Below are 15,823 nucleotides of genomic sequence, written 5' to 3'. Positions count from 1 at the left end.
GATATTGCCGTGACAGTTTTAGTTTTGCCGTGAGGTATTTGTTATTGCCGTGACAGTTTTAGTTTTGCCGTGAGGTATTTGTTATTGCCGTGACAGTTTTAGTTTTGCCGTGAGGTATTATTTGTTATTGCCGTGACAGTTGTGGGCCAGCGTACTAGTGCGATTCGGACCTAACTTTAGATGGCTTTCAGAAAAATTGGTCGGCCGTAAACATTGAACAAAATATGAACTGTTTTAATTACAATTACCTTAAAAGTTTGTGATTTCTTGGTAAGAACGAGAATTGTTGTGACGGAAAGTATTTACAATGCTTATCTGTTAAAATCGTGTTTATAGTTTGGCAAGGAGTTGTTGCTTTTCGCGACATTTTTGAGATGTCAATCTCTTGTAAACTTAACCGTGAACTTATCAAAGCGGAACCATTTGGACCCCCCGTACCCCCTCTTACGGCTTATTTGACTGTGTATCGAGGCAGAGTTAGATTTTGGATTGTGGAAACTGACCGATACCATAAAGCATAAATCTTCGAGAAGAAGATTTAGATCAGTTAATTTTTCAGTAATGGTTCTTACAGCATTCGCGGCTGCATTTCGTAAAGTAGATGGGAATTTTAACTCCTTTCTGACAAAAGCTTATCAAATCACACACTAGGAACGCATTGAATTGTCGTGTTCAGTAATTTTCTTATTAGGACAAAAAGTTCGCGCTGTGGCCTTTTCTTAAAGCGTTATTTCTTTCATATTTCTTTTTCTTCCATTTTGAATGGGCGGCGCTTTCACAAAGGAGGTGCCACTTTCTTGTTTGGAAGACGCATTGATAGAAGTTTACTTGATTACAAGGCTTCAGACGATTTTTTTTCCCATTTTTTTATAACCAAACTTTTCCGGTCATGAATTCTCGTGTTAATTTTCAATAAGGAGAAAAAGCAAAGTTAGACTTAAGTTTCAGTAACAGTTTTTTTACAACTAAAAACAATTTAAAGAGGAATTTTATTACCTTAATCAAAAGAACGCTTATTTTCTATGGCGCGTATTTCTTATCAAAATTCAACTTTTCGCTTTTTTTAGAAGTTTGACATTCATCTTTTAAATTGGACGTCGTTTTATTCATTTCGACATTCGTTTTATTCGCTTCGGCATTCGTTTTTCAAGGTGGACATTCGTTTTACATAAACAGCATTGGTTTTTTTTAAGTCGACATTGTTTTTACATAAAACAGCATTCCTTTGTCAAGTCTAAAGTTCGACATTCGTTTTATACAACGTTTTTCAGTTTTTCATGTTCTTCGACATTTGTTTTAGGGACGTGCGTTTTGACAGCATTCGAGCCATATACGTTGCCTTGAAACCATTACCTACAAAATACGATAACTAGTCTTTAGTGACTTAAATCTTAGGCCTTCCTAGCGCACCAGTGTACTCAACTCCGGGTTGAAAAGAAAATTTTTGTTTGGACTCATCGATTTCACTAAACAAATCGATGACAGCTTGTAACTTAGATATCGTAGCATCCTCCACGATGTTGACTGAAGCAAGGCGAACGGCATGGTGGTACAGCAAATCTCCACAGGGCAACATGTCGTCAATTTTTCCGTCATCAAAGTTACTAGAGTGATTGAACACTTCCATTAAAGACCGGACTCTTGAAAGAAAAGCCTCCCCTACGGTCGCCATTTTCTTTGGGCACTCGACCCAGTGTCTGGCGGGAAATCTTCGAATCCCACAGTGCATTGCGAACAAAACAAAACGAACACCGCCAAAACGAACGTCCCTAAAACGAATGTCGAAGAACATGAAAAACTGAAAAACATTGTATAAAACGAATGTCAAACTTTAGACTTGACAAAGGAATGCTGTTTTATTACTGGGTTGCCAGTATGGCAATCCCTGTCGGAATCTGCGTTTCATTTCGTCGTTTTTTCCGTGTCGGTAAAAGTCTTGCCTGTCACTCCCTTGCTAAGTGGTGTCGTTGTGCATAGAGCCTTCTGCGAGTATTCTCTTAGGATCGAGAGGGTAGTGGGAAATGCGTGGATTTCTCTGGTGGACACAGTAGAACGATTAACTTAGCCTGCAATGGCGTCGAACGTCATGTAACGCGAATGGCGTTTTAGTGGATCCTTGAACAAAATATACCCTTATGGAGCTCAATAATGGAAAGTCAGTTGGATAAACTAGGCAGGCGGTGAAAAACCAACACCTGGAATCTCAAAAGCGACGAGTAATGGACTTCGACGACAATCTATCGCCCGTCGAGCCGAAATCAAAGTGAGCTGTATTTCTAAAATAATATTTAACCAAGTGTGCTGTTATGTAGAACACTGAAACCAAATGGAAAATTCTCTGGTAACTTATGGGTTCAACAAAGACAGAGAACGATTGAACGAATCGAACACCTTACGTGGATCTGTGATCAACTCTGCACAGTCTTCAGGTAAAAACAATAATTGGAAATGTGACAGCCAAGAATTATTTGAAAGAAAGGTTGTCGTGTATTTTGTGCTTCATTATGCAAGGAAAAGGTTCTTCATGGAAACGGTTTGATCCTGAAATTTAGTTTGTTGCAATATTGCGCATATTTGACACGATTGAGTTTCTTCTCTTCACGCACGTAATGAAATAGAAGGGGTTTTTGCCTCTAATAGCAAATATGTTTGTTTCAAAAAATCGTTCGCTGGAAAAGGTGGCCTTTATGAATTCATCATGTTTTATGATATACGAGCTTAACTGGATAGTTTTTATGGCGATAGTAAAGCATTTTCTTGTCAAAATGAGGTTAGCGGCTTTCTGGTGTGTTAACTTAATGAAATCGTGAGTTTGCCGTCCGCCGCGTAACCTTGATTTCCACTCTGAAAATTACCTCCAGAACCTACTTTTTGCTTAGAATAAGCTTTTAGAATGATGTTCTTGTTTTGCATAAAGCACGCTAACAAAATCTGTACCTTGCTGAGTTCGCATTTCTTAGCGTTAATAGTATTTTCGGTCCGATGCTTCTGTTTTATGAGGGGTAGATGATTTTGGTCTCCCATCCAAACACTAACCCCGCCGGACAGGGATTAACTTCAGTGAACTTTGGTATTACAAAGCTGTCAAATGCTCAGAGGGCACACTTAAACTTGTGGTCAAAAGAAGTTGTGAGGGAACTTGAAAATTATCAACATGTCAGCCCAGAAGCCAATGTTTCTCGCTTCTCTTTTATTTGTTATTCTTCAGAGACTGGAATGCTGTAGTTCATTCGGTGCCTTCTGATTTTCTGTAACACGTACCACAGGCAACCCAGTGTATGCTTCACGGAAGAATCTCGTTTAGGGCCGATTTACACGATACGATTTTGTCGCATGCGACAAGCTCACGATAGGCCTACGACATGACTTACGATTGTCGCAGCGTTTTAAAGCATGTTTTAAAATGCAACGACATTTTTTCTGACGTACACAACAATCGTAAATCGTGTCGTGGGCCTGTCGTAAGCTGTTGTCGCATGCGACAAAGTCGTACCGTGTAAATCGGCCCTTAAAAACAACTTCGATATAAAAAAATCAATGCTGTTTATGTAAAACGAATGCCGAAGCGAATAAAACGAATGTCGAAATGAATAAAACGAACGTACAATTTAAAAGGTGAATGTCAAACTTGTAAGACGATTGAAAAGTTGAATTTTGATAAGAAATACGCGCCATAATTTTCAGGGGGTTTCGATCTGGACCGGGGGGGGGGGGAGTCCAAATCGGCTGTGACTGGTCAGGGTGTAAGGCGTCCTGACTTTGCTTGCCTTTTCTTTAATAAGTTTAACAAATAAGCGACAGCAGAAAAAACGAAGAGTCTCACCATCCAACTAAACTATTAGATAGCGAACATTTGGATAAAACATGTAAGCATTTTTGAGTCCAAACCAATTTCAAGTGTCGAAACAAAACATTTGAAAGATGCGAATTTTTCGTCGACTTTTCTCGGAAATTTTGGAGAAATAAGTCAAGTAACAAACATACCTCGTAGTAAGATAGACAAATTGCTTATAAGCAATTTGACATAAATGTCCGCATAAAAGGGGGGAACAGGGGTACTAACCTGGTGACAGTTAAGTCAACGATCACTCATTTCACACAAAATCGTTCCTTTGCTAAGCAGAAACAAATCCTAAGGGCCGATTTACACGGTACGATTTTTGTCGCATGCGACAAGCTTACGACAGGCTACGACATGAGTTACGATTGTCGCAGCGTTTTAAAACATATTTTAGGGCCGATTTACACGATACGATTTTGTCGCATGCGACAAGCTCACGACAGGCCTACGACATGACTTTCGATTGTCGCAGCGTTTTAAAACATGTTTTAAAATGTTACGACATTTTTTCTGACGCACACAACAATCGTAAAGCATGTCGTGGGCCTGTCGTAAGCCGTTGTCGCATGCGACAAAAATCTTACCGTGTAAATCGGCCCTTACGACAGGCCCACGACATGATTTGCGATTGTTGTGTACGTCAGAAAAAATGTCGTAGCATTTTAAAACATGTTTTAAAACGCTGCGACAGTCTTAAGTCATGTCGTATGCCTGTCGTGAGCTTGTCGCATGCGACAAAATCGTATCGTGTAAATGGGTCCTAAGGGCCGATTTACACGGTACGACTTTGTCGCATGCGACAACGGCTTACGACAGGCCCACGACATGATTTACGATTGTTGTGTACGTCAGAAAAATTGTCGTAGCATTTTAAAACATGTTTTAAAACGCTGCGACAATCGTAAGTTATGTCGTAGGCCTGTCGTGAGCTTGTCGCATGCGACAAAATCGTATCGTGTAAATCGGCCCTAAGGTGCCTCTTCTCATGTTCACCGAGGAGCTGCTTCTTCAAGTAAGGATTCTTTGTGGCGAGACATCCATTGATTACGCAGCAACGTCCGAAGACAGCGCCATTAAACACGATCGATCTTTAATGTCGCAGACCCGTACACCGTCTGATTCCGCAATTTAGCAAAGACAGTCACTCCTTTTCGCTGCACGTAACACCCAAACGCTGATTCTTACCGGTTCTCTGGGTTCAAACCAAAAAATCTGAGAAGTAAGGAAGTTAGACGGCGACTTTTGTTTGCATTCTTTGAACGAAGATCTGACTTTTTCAAACTAAGGCAAGCTCAAATCGTTTAGCTAAACTAGCTTTGATTGAGCATAAAAACCGACGACAGTCACTGTGATTTCCCGCCAGGAAAAGGCGGCTTTGCCAAATGCAACGCTGGCCATGCGATATCCCTTGCACGAACACCCCCGCCCCCAAAGGCCGTCTTTCCTCCCCACCTCCACCCTGATACTGTACGGGCGTACGCCGACGTCATAAACGAAATGTCTTACCCATGGTGCTCCGCTGGCGCCCTTTCTCTCGCCAGAGCTCCGCTATTATCATCAGCATTATTATTGTTGTTGTTGTTGTTGTGTCCTCCCACCCCCCCCCCCCCCCCCGAGGAGGAAACCTAGGAGTCCCCGCGTAAAAAGGGTAAATGTATAAATTGTTAGATAAGGGAGAAATCGCGATTTGCTCAGCTGGGCGCGCAAGGTGGTATCGTATTGGCATTGCTTTACACGAGAGCGCAAGTGGTATTAGCCAATATCAAAAATACCATAATGCACTTTGTTTGCCCCTTCAAATTTTTGCGTAAGCATTATTATTTTTTTTTATTTTCTATTGGGACTTATGATGGTCTCAATAGAAAATGGAAACAATGCTTATGCAAAATTTTGGATTGACAAACAAAGAGTATTTGGTATTTTTGATGATTAGCTAATTGGTATTGTTCCACACGACCGAGGTGTTTTAGTAGAAACTCGCACGGAGAACCAAAGTGCTGCTTGGGTTAGCGATTGAAAAATCAAACATTCTGAATCAGATCTGGTGCAAATCGACTTGCCTGGCTCAGAAAATTGATTTTGTACGGACACAAATCAGAACAGGGGCGAGGGACGATTTGTCAGACGCAAATCGGAAACAAGGGCGACATTTTCAGCATATAATTTAAACATATCTCAGCTGCCTTTCATGCTATCTTAGGCGGGCCTGGTCTCTGTTAATTACAAATTTGTTTGTAGCATAAATCTTATGGTAGTGGGAGTTTCAAAATATTCGACTTAGAAGTATAAGGCCGGTTTACACAGTACGATTTTGTCGGGCCGATAAATCGTACCGTGTAAATTGTGTAAAAACGTGTAATTTTTCCTCAAAAGATCTTCCCGTTGTCCTTTTAGTATCCACCGTTTTGAAAGCTTTAATTTTTTTGAAGTATTTATGCGCATTCCCTAGGGACTCGCTTACGCTTTGATTGGTACGGCGGTTTCTCTCGCAGTGTCGGCACGACTTCGAAAAATCTGTTGCACTGCAACAGAGTTTTTTTAATCGGACCCATTTTCATTTCCATGAATCGGACGTTCATCGGCTGTCAAAATACACGCAAGATTTGCCCTCCGACACCGTCTGGCCGATAAATTGGGCCGACAAATGTGTAAGGCGGCCTTAATTGAAAAGGAAGCTACAATCGACTTCCGGGACTCGTCATTGGGTGTGACTGTGTTCAACAGTGCCCCATCTGTAAGAGAAGGCCGTGTGGCCTGGTTTCGCGCTCGAAACCTGTTTTGAGACTCGTTTGTCTGGTTTTGCTGCGTCGTGTTCTGAAGGAGAAAGCACGAGGTCTAAGGAGTTTAGGTTGGTTCGGTTGTCGTCAAAGTTGTTCACAATGTCTGACGGTGAGAAAAAGGTTTATGTCGGCAATTTGAGCTATGGTACGACCGACGATGATCTGAGAAGCCACTTCGAATCAATAGGAGAAATTGAAGAAGGTAATTTACCTTATGATAATTCGCAGTTTCTGTTTACAGCAACGCGGTAGAACTCGAATTAACGGTCGACATGCGTTCCCTTGTTCTTGTTATTTTAAGTATTACACTCTTTTGAAAGTATTAGTCTTTCATGCGTTTGCATTTGTGATAACGTGATCGGCAAAGGAACAAAAAGTTTCAAACAAATCCTTCATTTCGTTGGAATTACGAATTACATTCGTTTTGCCCATACTTAAGCATGACTGCAAGCAAGGATGATTCAACTGCTGCGGCAAATGAAGCAAGATCGAGGTTGATATAACTTAAATTTTGAGGATTTCATCGTCAAAACTTGTTAAAACTCAACTCGCTTCGTTCAATACGAAGCTTACTTTCGCGTATAAATACCCGAGCACAATTCACGATCGATATCTAAATGCTTGAAATTCCCAAACGGTTTGGCAGTGGTTTGCGAAGTAAAGCGGGTTGAAAACGAGCAAATGGGAGTCCAGGTCCTAGTTGTTCGAAGGCTGAGTACCTTCAAGTCCCTGTCCAGGGGCCCCTTTTCTCGAAATTCCCGAAACTTTACGGACCATTTTCGGGTGTCATAATTCCCTTTGTATCACAAGAACGGAGAAGATTTAATTCGTCAAACTTCACAGTCATTTTGCTTTTTGTTATCTTGAAAACATGTTAAAAGATCAGCTTTCCGAAGCAAGCGTTTGGCAGTTTCCCAAATTGTTTCTTAGGCCCGAAGAGATTTCGGGACTTTCGAGAAACGGTCCCCAGAACGTAAAATATACTCCACGTTTTAATAAATGTTGGCCAAATGCCATTTTAATACGGCGGCCATTTTGAAATCCGTTATGGGATTTTAAGGGGGCAAAATGCACACTGATTTTTAAATGCACTATTTTCTTTGAATGTTTCGATTTTACTGTGGCTATGCAGTGGTCATTACCACCTCTCCCCCTAGAATATGTTAGTAAGGAAAGAAGTGGCTACGCAGTGGTCATTAACGAGATCATGTGCTGAATACAGCACTCGTTTACTGATTGAGCCAAAGTGCTCATTTCAGTATTGGGGCTAAGCACTCGAAAAATTTTAGCTTTCATTTTACAATTCGGCTAACTAGACTTTTTTTATAGCACCCATTTACTGATTAACCTTAAGTTTTCGTTTCAGAAGTTCGGCCAAAGAACTCTTTACAAATTTAAGATTTCATTTCACGGTTTGCTTAACCTATGCTTTTTCACAAGATCATGTGATGAATACAGCACTGATTAAGTCTAAGTGCTCCTTTCAGTGATCAGGGCTAGGCACTCTTTTAACATTTTTGCTTTCATTCTCCTTTTCATTTAACTACACTTTTTAACGAGATAGTGTGATGACTATTGCACTCATTTACTGATTAGGCCTTAGCACTTGTTTCAGTGATTAGGCCCAAGGCTGCTGCCTAAGAAAATTTTCCGGGAGCCCTTCGGGCTTCCAACATTAAAAGTTAGTAGCCCAAGTCATTTTTTCAAGAGCCCAGAATTAATTAATTCCAGCTGGGATCATATTTACAAGAAATTGAGGATGAATCAAGTAAGGCGCCCGTATGGGCCACTTTTTCAGAAATGTGGTCGCCTGCGCTCGCAAATAAGGCGACTGGGTGACTGTTAGGCAGCAACCTTGAGGCCTAAGTAATCTTTTAAGATTCTAGCTTTCAATTTACAGTTCGGTTAACTACACTTTTTACCAAGACCATGTGAAGATTAAAGCACTTGTTTACTGATTAAGCCTAAGCACTCATTTCAGTAGTTCAGCCTAAGAACTCATTTAAAATTTTAGCTTTCATTTTACGGTTCAGTTAACTACACTTTTTAACGAGATAGTGCAATAAATATTGCACTCGTTTAGTGATTAGGCCTAAGTGCTTGTTTCAGTGATAAGGCCTAAGAACTCGTTTAAAATTTTAGCTTTCACTCTACGGTTCAGTTAACTACACTTTTTAACGAGATCGTGTGAAGAATATAGCACTCGTTTACTGATTAAGCCTAAGCATTCGTTTCAGTGGTTAGGCCTAAGAACTCGTTTAAAATTTTAGCTTTCATTTTACGGTTCGGTTAACTACACTTTTTAACAAGATAGTGCGATGAATATTGCACTTGTATAGTGATCAGGCCTTAGCACTCTTTTAAGATTTTAGCTTTCAATTTACGGTTCACCTTTTACCAAGACCGTGTGAAGAATATAGCACTCGTTTACTGATTAAGCCTAATTTTAGCTTTAATTTTATGGGGGAGGGGTGGTAATAATAATTGCATAGCCACTTCTTTCCTTATTAACATATTCTACTGTGTAGCCATCACTTTTCAAGATCTGTTTTAGAGTGGCAGGGTATTCAGCAGTTGCCATTTGGCCATTGATCTTGTTATTAATTTCAAATTATGCTCTGGCAAAAGTAATGATAAAGTAAATTCCAGCATGTGAAACAGTGATGGCAAACTGTTTTTTTTGATCAAGACACAACCTTGCAACTGATGCACAATCTCCCGGCCCATTCAAAAATTTTCCTCAGCTGTGCAGTTCGCACTGAAAATGAAAGGTCACGATGGATAAGTTGTTGGATTATCTGGAATCCAATAGCTTGTCGAACAGGGGACTGGATTTGCAGGACTATGTAAATCACCCCAGGCTAATGTGGCTCATTATTAGCCATTTTTAAACATTTGAATCATGGTGAATTTGCTTATTAGGTATCACACCAAAAGGTCTGTTGGCTCTCATCCATCTTCTGAATAAATTACTGTAAAGTCTCGTGTGTAAGCCGCACCCCCAACTCTCAATCATGATTTTGGAATAAAAATAAGAACTCCAAAAAAGCACTCTTCTAAAAAAAAAAAAGTTGTTCGTTTGTTCGCAAATGTTAGCATTTAATTTGACGAAATCTAATGTTGTATATTTTCAGTGACATAATAACTTACAGGTGTAATCAACTCTGAAATATCTTTTTTAAAAGCTTCTTTTTAATAAAATTTCCCTGTGACTGACAACAGTTGAAATGAAAATGAATTTGCACAAAAAAAGCACAGGAGAACGATGCAAAACGTTTGCGTGGTAACCACACAGCCATTTTTAACAAGGGAAGTCTGGACATGGAAACGTTCGCTTTCGGATTAGTCTCCTACACAGCCGTTCTTTGTGTGGTCACGCAACACTCCTCCCCACACAAAGAGCGGCTACGTAGGAGACTACTTTTGCATCAGCTTCATAGATATCATTGAGACGATGGGAGAAAAGAGTGTAACAACCCCATGGACAAACACGGCGTGAAAATAGTGAAGGGCAATGAAACGGTGGGCCATTTGCCTCCCAAGGTCTCCCAAATAGCGTGGTATTTTCTTGCACATAGTGGAGAAAGCATTGTTGAGGAGATTGGTGGTAAATGACATTGTAAGCGGCTGTGCAGAGGAATGGAGATTCCATGCCAGTTAGAGTTTAACTGCTGCTCAAACAAAGTGCAAATAAAATAAAACACTCGAAAGAACTACTGGAGAGCAAAATTCGGATTTAGAACCTGAAGATGCAAACAAACAGCTCCTTTAGGAGCCACCACGTCTAACCACTAAAAGCAGTGGTGAACAACAGGTTTCAATATGTTTTATCTTTAGTTACTGAAAGTTTTCAGTTCAATTTGTGACCCCTACAAGCCACTTTACTCCCTCTGAAAGCAATGGTCTCATGTATAAGCTGCACCTTCAATTTTTGGCCCAAACTTAAGCAAAATGGTGCGGCTTATACACGAGTCATTAAGGTACTATTTCTTGCAAGTACTCTGTTATTTGCTTTTCTCACTTACATGAGCAGTGAAGTCTTGTTTGCTTGCAGTCATTTTAGCGAACTGACAAGTTAATGTTTATGCATATCGACTTAAGTGTAGTTGAATCACATTGTGGGCGAAACAACACAAATCCTTATTATTACAGTATATGCTACCTGCCCAAGTGTTTGGCTGTTGACCTAAAGCTTGTTTTAGCAACATTGCCCAGCAACTTTGTTTTCTCCAAGTCTTTAGTCCACGCCAATGCATTTTGAAAAGCTTCTGTTTTGCTAAGTAAATGGAAATGCATTAATCAATCCTGGTCCTTGTAACTGCGTAAGAAAGAGTTCAACCATCTAGCAGTTTGTGTTTCTCTGGGGTTAGCTTAGGCCTGTTCCAGTCTCTTGCTTAATTGGTGGGGATGAGCAAGGAAATGATCTGGATCAAGGAAAATGTTCTCCCACTGGCTTTTTACCCAACCGCAATCCATTCTCTTCCTATGAAGTTCAGGTTACTACTATTGTTAATTTAGAAGACTGAATGTTTGATATGGATTATGGGAAATGGACATAATTATTTTCTTTAAAAAAAAACTTAAATGTATGGACAAAGGACTGATTAACAATGCATTTGACCACCCCTCCGCAAGCTGCAGAGAGTTGAGATCTCAAACAATGTTTATTATTTTGCCAGCGCTGTATTATAAGTTAGCAGCAAACGCTTTTAAATCGAAGCCTAGGCTGAATTCAGGCTATGCATTCAGAAATTTGGTTGCCTGTGCTCGCAAGTAAGGCGACTGGGTGACCGTTAGGCAGCAGCCTTGCATTTTTTGCTGTTCATCACTAACTTAGAGGCCTGGAACAGGCTATTCTGGATTGGACTTTTGTAAGTCTTCAGACCAATAAGTGTTGTGTGCATCCACATAACTTTGCATTCATGTAAAGGAGGCATTAATTTTCTCTTCTTTCTCCAGCCACTGTTGTGAAAGAGCGTGAGGATGAATCAAGATCAAGAGGATTTGGTTTTGTTACTTTCTGTGAGAGCAAGCATGTGGATGATGCGGTTTACCAACTCAATGACTCGGTAATTATGTTTCCTTGCTTGTGATTCTGTCATAATTATTGTTAAACTGAAAGTTGTGGCAAGATTGACATGTACTGCCAGCTAATTTGCTGGTTTCTTAGGGTTTTCAACGATTTTATAAAGTAGCGGACATATTTCTGAAAGCACCGGACGTGGCATCCCTGCCCCAAATTCCCCAGGAAATCTTAAGAATAGAACACTGAGAAATTCTGTTTCCAGTGTTTCTGGAACTCAAGAATCAGTTTCCCAGGCAAGGCAGGAGTTCACTCGTTTTTTCATTAAAAAGAATGTAGAAAATAAATATTATAGTAAAAGTAGAACAAACCCCTCAAATATTAAAAATTGTTCATTAAAAAGAATGCAAAAAATAAATATTATAGTAAAAAGTAAAACAAACCCCTCAAACATTAAAAATTTATTTCTTCAATTTAAACTACTTTTTTATGTTTATTTATGTTATACTGTACAAGTTTTAAGCTGTTCTCCACTGCACTAACTGTATTCTAAAACTAATTTATTTATTTATTTATTTATTTATTTATTTATTTTTATGTGAATGTGTAGTTATGAGCAATGCTCGCCTCTACTAGCTAGTGCAAACTGCGAGCATTGCATAGATTTATGATATTTTATGCAAAATACATAATAAAAACTGAAACTGAACACTGATACTGAAATATTGGCATTAAAGTACCGCACATGGAATGGGAATTGACCAAGGGATGAAAAGTCCGGCTTCAAAGAAAAACCCTGGATTCGATCTTAATTTTTCATGGTAATCCATATTAGGAAGGAAATAAAAAGAAAGTACTTTCTCATTCATTTCTTTGCCTCTACCCTCAAAGCAATCACCATTTGGGAAAGCAGACAGTTTCTAATTGAAAGGGCTTGTGACTCTTTGTCTTCTTTTGAAGGAGCTGGATGGCCGCACAATCAGAGTAGCAAGAGCAAACTCCCGCGGCGGCGGCGGTGGAGGAGGTAGGCGAGGAGGGTTTAGAGGCGGACGCGGTGGTGGTGGTGGATATGGAGGAGGAGGAGGAGGAGGAAGATATAGTCAAGGTATGTAGTTCAAAGTGTTGCAGTAACAATTATTTCTTATTCCAGAAATGGCTAAAGAATCTGGCTGAAATTGTAGCGGCTGGCGGAACTTTAACTTTTCTGGTCTTGGCTTGTACCCCTTGTCTGTTAAAAGGCAGCAGTGTTTGTAAATAGAAGAGAATGTGGGCTTGAAACAGATCTGCTTTACTTTGGGTTGACTCCTCACTGTTTTGTGAAGGCTGAATAGATAAGCAAGTTTTTGTTTTGTGTTTCACAGGTGGAGGTTATGGCAGTAGAAGCTACGGTGGAGGCGGTGGGGGACGTTATGGCGGAGGAGGCGGCGGCGGATATGGTGGAAGTGGAGGGCGATCAGGCGGGTACGGCGGTTATGGAGGAGATGGCAGAAAAGGTAATGTAGCTGTTACCTAGTTTAAGGTGGCATAATTTTTTTTAGCCCTGTTATGTTTCTAGTAAAGTGTCTTGTGCCTTTAATTTAAAATGCCTTTAATAATTGCTTTTTGTTTTTGATTGCAAATGTAATGAATCAATGCAATGAGTTTGAATCTTTGATTATGTAGTTGTCAGCTGTGTAATCAATGTCCGTTGCATTGCTTTTAATAAGGTGTTAATATCATATTGTTGCCTTAAAGTATTCATTGTAATTATTTGTTGTGGTAAGAGACTTAAACATAATAGTTGCTGTCACTGTATATAGGTTTTAGGTTGACTCTTTTTCTCAACCAGTAGTTTGTCATGATTACATAAAAGGGAAATCCAAACCGAGTTGTCTTGTATGTGACTGTGAAGAATCCGGTTTCTCGCTAGTTAATGAACTGGAAGTGGGCCCTCAAATTGTCTGATAACAGTTGAATTTGTTTTGTTTGTCCATTCTTACAAAAGGCCGTGACTGGTAATGATCTGTTCTGCTACGTGATTCAACGCTGCTCCTGCCTGATTGTAACTTTATGTTGATGTGCTGAGGTGATTGTAACAAGAGATATATATTCACTGAGCTGACCTGATATGTCCTGAACGAAAATCCTCAGCTTATGATGTTCGGCTCAAAAGTGATGTTCCATTGTCCGATGTGTGCTACGCAGAAAATGGCTCGTCAGTGTCTGAAAGACTGCCAGTTCATTTATACTCTTTGTGTTTGTTGGTTCTGCACCTGTGCTGCAGTGCCTAGTCCACTTCATTTCTTGTTTATTGAAGCAATGCAGTTAATGATAAACTGCGGTATCTTATTAAAAAGAAACGTTTTCCTGTGTCCGTTGCAAATGTTAAACCTGATACCCAAGGCAACAGTGAGTCGTTTTAAGAACATTGGGGTAATTAAAAGACCAACAAATTTCAAACCTTGCAGTTGCCAGATGAGCCCCTTTAAAATGAAAACAAAAGTACTGATATAATAGGCATACCTACCAAGAGTCCGGCCATCTTGTTCAGTATTCAAACCAGGCATAAGGAAAGAATAGAATATATGAAATTTTCATATATTTGAATTTCAGTGATAGTGATCATCGCAGCTATGAAGCACCTTGAGCTAATGCGAAAGACGCCACACGAAAACCCTGGCTTACACGGACCTCGAACCCATGACCGCGTGCATACCCCGCACTCGCTCTACCATCTGAGTCTTTGTCACGTGTGACCAGTGGTTTTGAAATTCGAACCTTCAAATCTGCGTGCCAGTTTTGAATTTTGCTCTTGAGATTCTGAATTCCCCTGCAGAGCTCCTTTATATATCGAAAATAGTTATGATCTTTTGCTTTATTATAAAATAAACGGGTGTTTTGAAAAGCGTCAAGCGTCTGGTGCATTTTTCGTAGCAACTTCAAGGAAAATCGTAAAGATTCCATTCAAATCTCGGAAGCTCCCAAGATGGATTCGGTGTTTATTTCAGTCTTGTGGATACTGGTCACCCGTGACATTGGCAGTCTGGGAGGTGCTCATTTGACAAGTTCGCACTGTATCCCTTGTCCTATAAGTATTACACATTAGCCAAGCATTTCCTTTGAATACAGAGTGGTATTTCATGAAAGGTGCTGTCTATTCAGAACCCTCAAAATTAAATGTCAGCCAATGAAATTCAGATTATTTCTAATAGATTATTAAGCTGGGGATCAGGCGGAAAACAGCCAGCACGTTTGTCGAGAAAATGCCTTTGTCATGGTATGCGTCGTTTTTGAGTGAATGTGCGATATTTACAACCTCTTTCCCAGGGTTTCTCTTGTCATAAAGAGACCAAGGGAACTAGGTTCTATTATAGGATAATTAACAATTATTCCATGAGCGCGCGTTAGATACGAGATGAATAGATAGCCAACGAGGCGCGTAGCGCCGAGTTGGCTATAATCATCTCATGGCCAACAAGCGCGAGTGGAATAACTGTGTTATTAAAAACACCCCCAAAATATAGAAAACCAGACTACATTAAAAAGGCCCAAAAAATCACGCATATGCTTGCCGTGTTTGTAGATCATGGTATAATGGCTCATAACCCATGATTGTTTAGCCAATTTAAACTCTCGAATTGCATTATCCAATGATTCAGTTTTTAATAATGTGGTTATATTCAATGATTTTTTTTTTACGGATTAAGGATGAATATTTCACACCTCGGCTGAAGGATCATACTATACAAACGACAGATTTCTCGTGAAATTCTCACCCGTATTCCAGTGAGTAGTAAATCGGTGAATGTATGAAAGAAAGAATACATCGCACGGTCATGATTGTGTCGAGTTCCTTTCAAGCCTGGATTTGTTGCAGCTTTTTCGCAACTGGTGAAGTTGCGTCATAATTGTGATGATCACTGTCACTCAGATCGAAGAGCAATTGGATTGGTTTGCTTGAACAGAACTACTTTAGGCCCATTTCAAACGTAGAACTTTACATGAGCCGAATCTCATGCAAATGAGCGAAAAGTTCGACTTTGGAAACGGGCCTTAGATTTCATTTACAGGATCAGCGGGCCAAAAATTCGAATTGGTACCCAGTCTTCTATTAACTAGCTTATTTTCAGTGATATTTGTTTGTCCTGAGCACCGATAGTTTCCAACAGAGTAACAACCGTAGAAGTATAAACCCGAAAA

General features: G+C 39.9%; 1 protein-coding gene across 1 annotated transcript; it reads left to right on the top strand.

Moving 5' to 3' along the window:
* The first annotated feature begins 6,640 nt into the window (after window positions 1–6,640).
* On the top strand, window positions 6,641–13,993 carry LOC138018603 (uncharacterized). Its single transcript, XM_068865295.1, has 5 exons — window positions 6,641–6,823; window positions 11,581–11,690; window positions 12,605–12,749; window positions 13,006–13,137; window positions 13,629–13,993. The coding sequence occupies exons 1-5, from the start codon at window positions 6,721–6,723 to the stop codon at window positions 13,640–13,642; spliced, it is 504 nt and encodes a 167-aa protein (XP_068721396.1). The 5' UTR covers window positions 6,641–6,720; the 3' UTR covers window positions 13,643–13,993.
* The last annotated feature ends 1,830 nt before the right edge of the window (window positions 13,994–15,823 follow it).

Source organism: Montipora capricornis, chromosome 10 (assembly GCF_036669925.1).
Source record: "Montipora capricornis isolate CH-2021 chromosome 10, ASM3666992v2, whole genome shotgun sequence".
NCBI classification, from domain to species: Eukaryota; Metazoa; Cnidaria; class Anthozoa; order Scleractinia; family Acroporidae; genus Montipora; species Montipora capricornis.
The sequence above is the reverse complement of the archived record's forward strand: the minus strand, read 5'-3'. Positions and strand labels throughout refer to the sequence as shown.